Source organism: Daucus carota, chromosome 6, assembly GCF_001625215.2.
Source record: "Daucus carota subsp. sativus chromosome 6, DH1 v3.0, whole genome shotgun sequence".
Lineage (NCBI taxonomy): Eukaryota > Viridiplantae > Streptophyta > Magnoliopsida > Apiales > Apiaceae > Daucus > Daucus carota.
Window position 1 is genome coordinate 38,535,239 of NC_030386.2, and position 10,299 is coordinate 38,545,537.

General features: G+C 32.4%; 1 protein-coding gene across 1 annotated transcript; it reads left to right on the plus strand.

Annotated features, from left to right (window-relative positions):
• The first annotated feature begins 208 nt into the window (after positions 1-208).
• LOC108224461 (AP2-like ethylene-responsive transcription factor CRL5) lies at positions 209-3,842 on the plus strand. The gene is made up of 9 exons (XM_017399096.2): positions 209-944; positions 1,026-1,533; positions 1,742-1,824; positions 2,018-2,026; positions 2,112-2,200; positions 2,270-2,343; positions 2,429-2,479; positions 2,570-2,646; positions 3,020-3,842. The coding sequence occupies exons 1-9, from the start codon at positions 800-802 to the stop codon at positions 3,613-3,615; spliced, it is 1,632 nt and encodes a 543-aa protein (XP_017254585.2). The 5' UTR covers positions 209-799; the 3' UTR covers positions 3,616-3,842.
• The last annotated feature ends 6,457 nt before the right edge of the window (positions 3,843-10,299 follow it).

Genomic DNA, 10,299 nt, shown 5'->3' on the forward strand with positions numbered 1-10,299 from the left:
GTGTTTTATCTTAACCCAAGAGGTACAGGTTCGATTTATTAGCGGTTCTTAGACCATCTACAACCAAGTTCTTAAGACGTATTTTTACATCAAATTTGGAAAAAATTCGTCTTCAATCAAATTCTAAAAATTCGGCTCGGTTCGTTAATATCCCCATATAAGCAAACAATCCATTTTACCTACTTTCTTTCTATCTCTCCAGTCTCCACAGAAATTATAACCCTTTGGCGCCCTTTAAAAGACCATCCCACTCACCTCTCACTCTCAGTCACTCTACTATCAACTACTCACTGGAAACCATATATTTCCCTCTGTGCTACACAAACTTATTGCTGTAAAACACAGTTGCTAGCCTGAGGTTTTAAGCTAGGGTTCAAGGGCATCAATTGTTCATAAAGTAGAGACCAGCCCAAGGCTGCAGACAAGTTCTTTTCTTCTGCATCATGTAACATAGAGGCTTCAAAATCTTTGCTTGTCTATACACTGAGGTCCCTGTAGTCTGTAGTGTAGCCTGTGCAAGGGTCTACTCTTTCATACATTTATATTTGTTTCTGTTAAAGGAACAAATTTGGCTCTGAAGAATATTTGCTAGACTGGACTTTTGTAGAAGATAGAATTTTTTGGCTGGTTGTTATTATTATATCTGCACTCTTCTTGGCTTCATTATTTATCTGCAGCCAACTACAAGTTCTCAGTTGATTTAAGCAAAAAGATAAGTGCTTAGATTTTCTTATATCATTAGAATATCTAACAAAAGAGTTCTTGAAACCAAAATAAGTCAAAAAAAGAAGAAACTAAGATGAACTCTAGTAACAGTAATAGTGGTGCTCCAAACTGGCTAGGTTTCTCCCTATCACCTCATCTGAAGACTGAGGATCATTATCAACCTGCTGCTGCAGCTCATAATGTTGCTGCAAGCCTCTACATCTCAGCATCTTCTAATGGTGAGAAATTTTTTTTTTTTTTGAAAATTTTCTGTTCATGACTATGATTTACCAGACACATTCTTTTTACTCTTTTGTAAGGTATGGTGTCAAGTTCTTCCCCAAGATTGGAGAATTTCTTAGGAGGAGGGCATCATCAATATGAAAGTGGTATAGAAAAGTATCACTCTCTTGACATTATTCAGCAGCCCTTTAGTACACAAGAAGAGATGCAATACCTTTCTGGCCTAACTAGCCAGAATATAATGTATCAAACCTTGCCACAAGGAGAACACAGAGAAGAAGGCCAGGTTGGGGACTGGATTCTGGGCCAGCATATGATTTCCTCTGGCCTGATTGTTGATGTTGGTTCTGGTTCTGTTGGGTCAATGGGCTGTGGGGATTTACAGTCTTTGAGCTTGTCTATGAGCCCTGGCTCTCAGTCAAGCTGTGTGACAGCATCAAGGCAGATCTCACCCACTGGCACTGTGTGTTTGGCCATGGAGACAAAGAAGAGAGGATCTGAAAAGATGGGTACCAAGCAGCCCTCTCATAGAAAGTCATTGGATGCATTTGGGCAGAGAACATCTCAGTATAGAGGTGTCACAAGGTTGGTAAACTACTCCCTCCGTCTCATTCATTTTTTCCGCAATCAGATTTCCACCTCTTATTCTATTATATTAAACATACTGATAGCAAAAATAATGATCAATATTTAATTTGTCATAATAACTGAGATGAATGGGACTAGGGATGTAAATTTTTGTTTCGTGTTTTTTTTTAATTTTCTTTTTGAATGTGCTTCTTCCTTGTCGTAGGCATAGATGGACTGGTAGATATGAAGCACATTTGTGGGACAATAGTTGCAAGAAAGAGGGGCAAACAAGGAAAGGAAGGCAAGGTTAGTGACTTGGTTGTTAATAAATCACCAAGAAAAACATATTATTCAAAACAAAACAAAAAAGTCACTATAGAACTGCTATATTTGGCTCATCTTTCTTGACAATCTAATCAATGCTTCTGCTAATTCCTTGACACATGTTTGTGCTCTTTGGCATTCTGCTTTCCAAATCCATTGGTGCATTTTGCTTCAGTATATCTTGGTAAGTCCTTTTGTATCGATTAAAATGAAATTAAAACACGCGTAACAATGACGAGGATTATCAGTACTAAGATATGCTATATCAGGGGGTTATGATATGGAAGAGAAAGCCGCAAGAGCCTATGATTGCGCGGCTCTTAAGTATTGGGGAGTTGCGACACATATAAATTTCCAGGTATTGAATTTCTATATTCAAGATTTTAACAAAAGAACAATGTGGTTTATTGGCTTGCTCTTGTTGCAGTTGGAAAATTACCAGCAGCAGCTCGAGGAAATGAAAAATATGACCCGTCAGGAATACGTTGCCCATCTAAGAAGGTTTGTGAGTTCAAATTTAACTGTCTCAGAATGCAACATACAGAAATCCAGTGTTCCAATTCTCAATTTTTTAATTTGTGTTCAGGAGAAGTAGCGGTTTCTCCAGGGGAGCGTCGATGTACAGAGGGGTGACAAGGTTTCTAATTTTTTTCAGAACAAAATCTTTAATGTTGACATAATAATTTTTTGGGAATTCATTTTGTTTCTTGTGATTAATTTCAAATAGGCATCATCAGCATGGAAGATGGCAAGCTAGGATTGGCCGCGTTGCAGGAAACAAAGATCTTTATCTCGGGACATTCAGTAAGTTTCTGCAGTATTGTTCATGAATGTCTGGACCAAAATCCAGTTCTAATTGTATCATCTAAACCATTATTCTCCCATAATTATCTCTGATTATGTAATATAAAGCTGCAATGTCCTAGCTCATCATTTCGAAAGCACCTCAGAGTGTTCACTTTCTTGACTGTTTTTAAGCCACTACAGAGATATGCTTTTACAAAAGCTGTTGTTAGTCCAACAAAACCTCTTTAGCATTATGCATAGTAGATTTGCAGGACAAATCAAAGTGGACCTTTAATTATGAGGCTTTTCTTTCGATCATATACAAAAAACTAGAACTTTAAGAGTATAGACTATTGAGATATAACACGATACAATGTTGGAAATTTTTTAGGTACCCAAGAAGAAGCTGCAGAAGCTTATGACATAGCTGCAATCAAATTCCGCGGGGTGAATGCTGTAACAAACTTTGACATAACACGATACGATGTGGAGAAAATTATGGCAAGCAATACTTTGCTTGCTGGAGAGCTTGCTAGGCGTAACAAAGACAGAGAGGCCACCAATGACGCGATCACTACATTTGTTAGCCCGATGAAAACTAATAATGAGGAAGGTATCCAACAGGGGCAAAATCCAAGCGTTTTGGATTGGAAAGTGATGCAGCAAAAACAAAATGCTGCTGGACAGCATTACAAGGACTCCGCTTTCTCAATGGCCTTACAGAACCTGATTGGCAGTGAGACGAACTCGAGTCAACTAACAGTCAATCAAGCAACTAAGATCAACAACCACCATTTGTCGAACCCTTCTTCTTTGGTCACAAGCTTAAGTAGTTCCAGAGAAGGGAGTCCTGAGAAATCAGGCGCCGCGGTGATACCCTTTGCGACGCCATCCATCTATAGTTCTTGGATCACTTCTTCTCAATCAAGAGCAGCTCAAATTTCTGCAGCTCACTTGCCAGTTTTTGCTGCTTGGAATAGCTCTTAGAGGGTTTTGTCGCTTGTTGCATGTGAAGGTTTTGCATGAGGCAGAAAAAAGAGAAAATTGAAAGAAATGTTTGGTACGATTTTGGAGGATGATTAGTCCTAGTGGAAGACATGCTGGGGCCGGTTAATATGTAAACCATGTGATTGGGAACTTGTCAACTAATCACCTTTGTTGAAATCAAATTTTGCAAAATTGGAGGGAATGATTTCATGGGGACCTTTTTTTAAGTCATGCCTAGAACTGAATCGAATTATTTACTTATAAGTAGTATTTTCTGATTAAATTTTAAAAATATATTACTAATTTATCGATTATATTATAATTTGGGTAAAATTTCTTATTTTATTATAAAATTCTATATAAATCTTGAATCGATAGGGATCAGTTGTTTTCAATTTCTAATTTATACTATGTCTATCATGAAGAGTTTAATAAATTATATCATTCTTTGAAAACTAGAGTTAAATCTGATGTCAAGAAAGTTATTTTGTTTAATTATATTTTGAAGTCACAAAATTAAAATAAATCAAGGTTGATTTCAACACATCCAAAAATCAAATTAAAAATATCAAACAAAATTAACTCTAATTCGGACAAAATTATTTAGAATTAAGTTGAACTCGAGTTTTCAACATCCGTACCCAGACTCAATGTTACACATGAGAAAATGATTAAATCTACTTTAATGTTTTGTTGATCGAAAGTACAAAACCAGCTTAATGCCCTTCCAATAATGTAAAAAGTATATTGTTGCATAGAGCTTTGACCAGAATATATCAATCCATGCCCAAAATGTTCCCAATCTACATGACAAAATGATTGCCAATTACTAATCTACTCTCTGCATCAAGCTTTCCCAAAGCTAAAAGAAATTCCCTCATTATTCAATAAAGCTGAGGGAGATATTCTCATAAATATTTAGCTGTATTTAGTTGATTCATGTAAGAATTAGATGTGCCATAATTAGATATAATGCCTTTCATTAATTACTTCTTTTATGTTAAAAGCTATTCCACTAAAAAACGACTTGAGCTTTTGAAATTCCTTTAGTAGTGTTAAGTAAAAGTAGTTTCACGTCCTGGGGTGCCACTAAATTAAGATTTATCTTATTAATCATCAGGTCGCTTTAATAATCACAGGTAAAACTTGACACGTGAGATAGGATGGCTATTATCTAATAAAATATATTGTATTTTAATATTGTGTTATATATGTGTCTGTTTTCATTGAGTAACTCATAACGCTCTCATTTGACTAATAAGCATGTTAAAAATGAAGACTTATCTATTTTGGGGTAAAATTAAACATATATATATATATATGGGTAACACTCCATAGCATACCCTCATATATGGAGTTACGTAGCACACCATTATAAATATATACATAATATATATTCTATTATATTTTTTATGAAATATAATTGCAAATTTTTATTATTAAACCGAAAACGAATTTATACAATTTTTTTATTCCAAAGATCATCTAAAATTATGTAATATCTCAACATGATTCTATAACAGAATAATAATCATCCAGAATTATTCTGTTGTAGAATCAGTTTCGAAAATATACTTTTTTAATCAAATTTTAAGTGTTAAATTACTTAAAATAGATTTATTTTATAGTATTTTATATTAGAATCACTTTTTATATGTATTCTATAACAGAATTTATAATAAAATGGATGATTTATAGTGGCGCACTATGTAACTCCATATAAGGAGTCCCTCTCTTGAATGTTGGCATATATATATATATATATATATATATATATATATATATATTAAAATTAATAATTTTAGAAAAGTAAATATTTAGTTTTAGGAGAAAAATTGTGAACATGATTTTTAAATAGTTACTTTAAAACTCATGTTATCTATCTTAGTTCACCAGTTGGACTCTTACTCATATCATCTCTAAAATATCCTCTATTACCCCTGACTTGTACTCCCTCCCGGCTTCTTTTGGATGTACCACTCATTTCTTTACATTACAAAACTTTTTAAAAATGGTTAATGGATCCCACCACTTTCCCACTTTTTCTTTTTTTTTCATACTACTTTTACTCCACTATCTCCCTTTTATATATTAAAAATTAATGAGTCCCACTACTTCACCCACTTTTCATTCTTTTTTTTCACTACTTGATACTTATATCTTAACCTCCGTGCTCAAATTCAATGTAAACTATTAAAGGGGACGGAGGGAGTAATATTTGTCTTCAAAAAATCAAACAAATTATAAATTAATAGGGTGTTCTTTATTAGATTAGAGCAAGATCTAAAAGGTCAAGGACACTCACTATATTTAGCAGACATTGAGGAATTTGTGGCACAAATGGTTGAAATATTATACATTATATTCTTAAACTACTAGTGATATCCAATTAGGCTTCTGTGGATTACTAAAGGACCCCAATTAGGCTAATAAACGCTTATTAGGAAGTGGGTATATCTGAGCTGATCAATCACAATCAGGAACAGAAATATACGAGACTTAGGGCTTTTAACTAGTCGACTTTTGAATGTCATTAGACACTGTAGTGGTTGGATTATTGATGTCCCGTCCGGGTTACAAGGCACATAAGTCTAAGTTATATTAAAAAAAACATTCTATTTAATATTTTATTTAATTATGATTACAATTATATAAAAATTGTTTGATCTTTAATACTATATTCATTTGGATATTAATCGGATAAAATTGCTCGATCATGATTTTTATTTTTATAATTAAACATAATTACATATTATATGATAAAATTTCGATCATTTGTCCAACAACTACAGTGTTTTGTTAAAGATGATCAGCCTAGAGCAGAGTTCATAGGGGTCAAAAGATTAGTACAACACTTGTGACTTTATGTTGGAATTTTGCTGAGATGAATACCTAAACAAAGTAATTATGACTACTTAGTCAAATTAAAATGATTACTTATTAGTTTTAGTTTGTTGCGGACAGGTAAGATCAGATAAAAACATACTTAAGTCTGTCTCATAAGCTGGATTTGAAGTGGATTACATATCATTTGTACACGAACTGAGTGTTAAATGGTGATTAAAAGATTAAAGACAGCTAATTAGAGATGTTGTCTTTGTTTGGAGTGCTTCAAAATGATGAGGGTGTTTGAAAATTTTGGAAAATTTTTAAGTGTACTATTTGGAGGAAGTTAACTTGAGGTGTAATCTTGTCATAAAAATCAATAAATTTTTACTTCTAGACATAATTTGAAAAAATAACAAGTTTTTCATATAAGTATTTGTTGTTTCCAAATAATTATAAAAATAATATTTTTAAATTTTTGACCCGAATCAACTAGTTATGTATAAGAGGAAACTACCTCGTGAGTGTTTTTTGTTATTTGACCAAATTAAACAATAAATGCGTTTGGATGATCATAAATTTACTCTTTTTTACGTAAGAGCATCTACAACGTCGTTGGCTATAATCGTTGGTTAAATGGGATCTGTAAGATATTAGGTAAAATTTGGTGAACCTGTAAGACGTTTTGCTTCAATGGTATTGCCTATATTGGTTGGCTATAATTTAAAAATAGTATGTTATTAATATTTTAGATTGTTAAAATAGAATATATCAGTTTAATATAATAATAAATGATGTGCAATTTTTCTACAGATTTCCTTACAGACCTGTAGAGGTTCGACAAATTTAGCCATCCATAGAAGGTTGGCTAAATTTATAGACAACAACTGAGCGTGGTTGGAGTTGAGTTTTTTGAGTTATTGGCTAAATTTTTCTATTTTAAGTATGCCAACTCATCTTTTAGTCAAGGCTTTTAATAATCGGAGATGTTCTAATAGAATCTTAAAAAATTATTACTTCTACTATATGAATTATGACAGGATAGAGCAAGTATAATTCTATCTCCCTAAAAGTGAGTGTCCGAAATGTATATATTTTTGTAAAAAAAAGAAAGAATCATATAAGACTATATAAGACGATAATGATCCGAAAAATCATTTATAAACATAAATATTTGAAGGACAAAAAAGAGAAAATTAATATATTGATTAGCGTAAAAATCCAATCTTATCCTCTATTTCCTCTTTAATTATATATTCTTTTTTATATATTCTATATTTGTTATTACTTTTGTTTTTGTAATTTTAAAGATGCAAATAATTAATTAAAATATGTTTAAAATTTAAAATTTAAAAACTGTCCGGCTGTCCCAGCACTATGACAGAAAAAACTTACTTAAAGGGCCTGGTGGACTGTGGAGGCACTCGGGGCAAGTACATAATATTTTGGGTCAAGGTTCAACATTTGGGTGGACCATGTAATCCATTATCTTTTGGTTTATACTTTTAGTTCCCAGTGCATTTGAATTTGATGGGCTCATGCTTAAAAAAGTTTTAGCGGATGTTGTTCGGCACAGCGATAGAAGGGGTTAAATGGCTGATTGATAATTAAGCTGGTTAAAAACTTGCAGTTTGGTCATGGAGTTAAAAAACCTCACAGTCAACTAATGAAATATTAAAAAACTTGCATATCAGTAACTCCCGTTAACTCTGTTAAAAACATAACGGAAATAAGCATATAATCATCTTCCACTCTGTTGTTCTTGCTAATAGCTGATATGACTTTGCTGTACTTATGAGAAAATTATGCGTCGTATTACTTGCAGACAACCCAAAATTTACCTTTAAATCATACTCGTCAACTATCCCAGCCTTGCAAAAGAGGCACAGTACATAATTCGTCGTCTCCTCATTCGAACATAACTGTTTCTCCATCATCTCCATCAACAAATCATGAACCTCCAGAAGTCGATTCTTCTTTAAAAGTTTGTTTACCAACATGTTTTCTTCAAAATCTCCAGAGCCCCTTATTCTTTATGTTTTATTCTGTATTTAGATGTAATTAGGTTTAGGTCGGGTCGGGTACACGGGTATTTTAACAGAAAACGTTAGAGTCAAAGTCACTTTAACGTTCGTGTAAGTTTTTGTTAGCACGATTGTTCGATTGAAAATTATATGAAACAAAGTTATGTGTTTGAAAGCTTTTTTAACTCCATGACCAAACTGCAAGTTTTTAACCAGCTTAGTTATGAATTAGCCATTTAACCCGCGATAGAAGTGATGCAAAAGTTATATATCCGGTTTTTCTCTTCCTTCCTTTTTTTTTTCATTTTTTCTTTGAAAAAAGTTATGGATCCGGGTTTTTTTCTTTTCTTTTTTCATTTTTTTACAAAAGTTATACATCCGGTTTCTGGTTCTAGTCAATATACTTATATAAAGGAGAAGCGAGGGGCGTGTATGTGGCGCATCTCACAACGCTTCGTTCTATTTTTCTAATTTTTTAGAATTTTCGAAAGAAAATCAATATACTTATATAAAGGAGAAACGAGCAAAAAAAAAACACAAATAAAATTAAGATTCGTCGTGCTTTAAATTGGTAATTACGTGTAGAATTTTTTTTTCATTTTTTCACCATAAATTACAGTCCAATTTTACAATTTTATATATTTGTATTGGTATTACATCAAGATTTTTATAATATTATTATATTATGCTATAAATATTAATTTTGAATTATTAATATACATTTTATAGACAACCACAAAATTATTGCATTCTACAAATATTAATATTAAATTATTAATATAGTTTTTATAGGCCGCCGTAACGCGCGGCTTCTCAACTAGTATAAAGAAATCAAAAATCAAAGTAATCTTGACCAGGTCAATGAATTAACGGAAGTTTATATATCAAATCTCGTTTAGCGACATGGTCAATATTTGTTCAAAATCAATCATCATCAATATACTTATATAAGGAGAAGCGAAGGGCGTGTAGGTGACGCCCCATCGCTCCGTTCTATTTTTTTAATTTTTTGGAAATTTTGGATGAAAAATATCAAAAATTAGAACTATTTTTTTTAGTTTCAGATACCTTTTTTAGTTTCGGATATATTAGAAACAAGTTTTAAAATCTAATTTTGTTCCAGATTATTTATAGAATATAGTATCTTGAAAGTTTGATAACTACCTTTTTTAGTTTCGGGTATATTAGAAGCAAGTTTCAGAATCTGATTTTGTTTCAGATTATTTATGGAATATAGTAGCTTGAACGTTTTAATCTGTTTTTGTTTCAGATTATTTAATTATGGGAAAGAGTAGCACACAAGTATCTCTGCACCTATAAATACCCCGACAGGGTTTTGGAATTTGGATCATCTCAACACAACCTCCTCTCTTTCAATACCACAACCCCGTCTCTCTCTGGTGATAGTTCTCTCGCTCGATTTCTAACTCGATGGTTCCGTTCTTCTACAGCGATAAGTGAAGGCTGTTCTGTTTGCTCCGTTCAAGCAACTTTTAAGTGAAAGATTATTTATGCATAATCTGTTTACTCCGTTCAAGCAACTTTTAAGTGAATGTTGTTTATACAGTATTAAAAATGTTACAAGTAAAAATAGTTATAGACCGCTATCTCACGGATATAAGTTGGATGTTTTTGTGCACAATTAATCCAAAAAAATTGGAGGAAGTTGACAATGTTAGAAAATGATTACTTAAAAAAAAATAAAAAAATTAAGATTCGTCGTGCTTTAAATTGTTAATTCCGTGTATAAATTTATTTTCATTTTTTCACCATGAATTATAGTCCAATTTTGAAATTTTATATATTAGTATTGGTATTACATCCAGATTTTTAT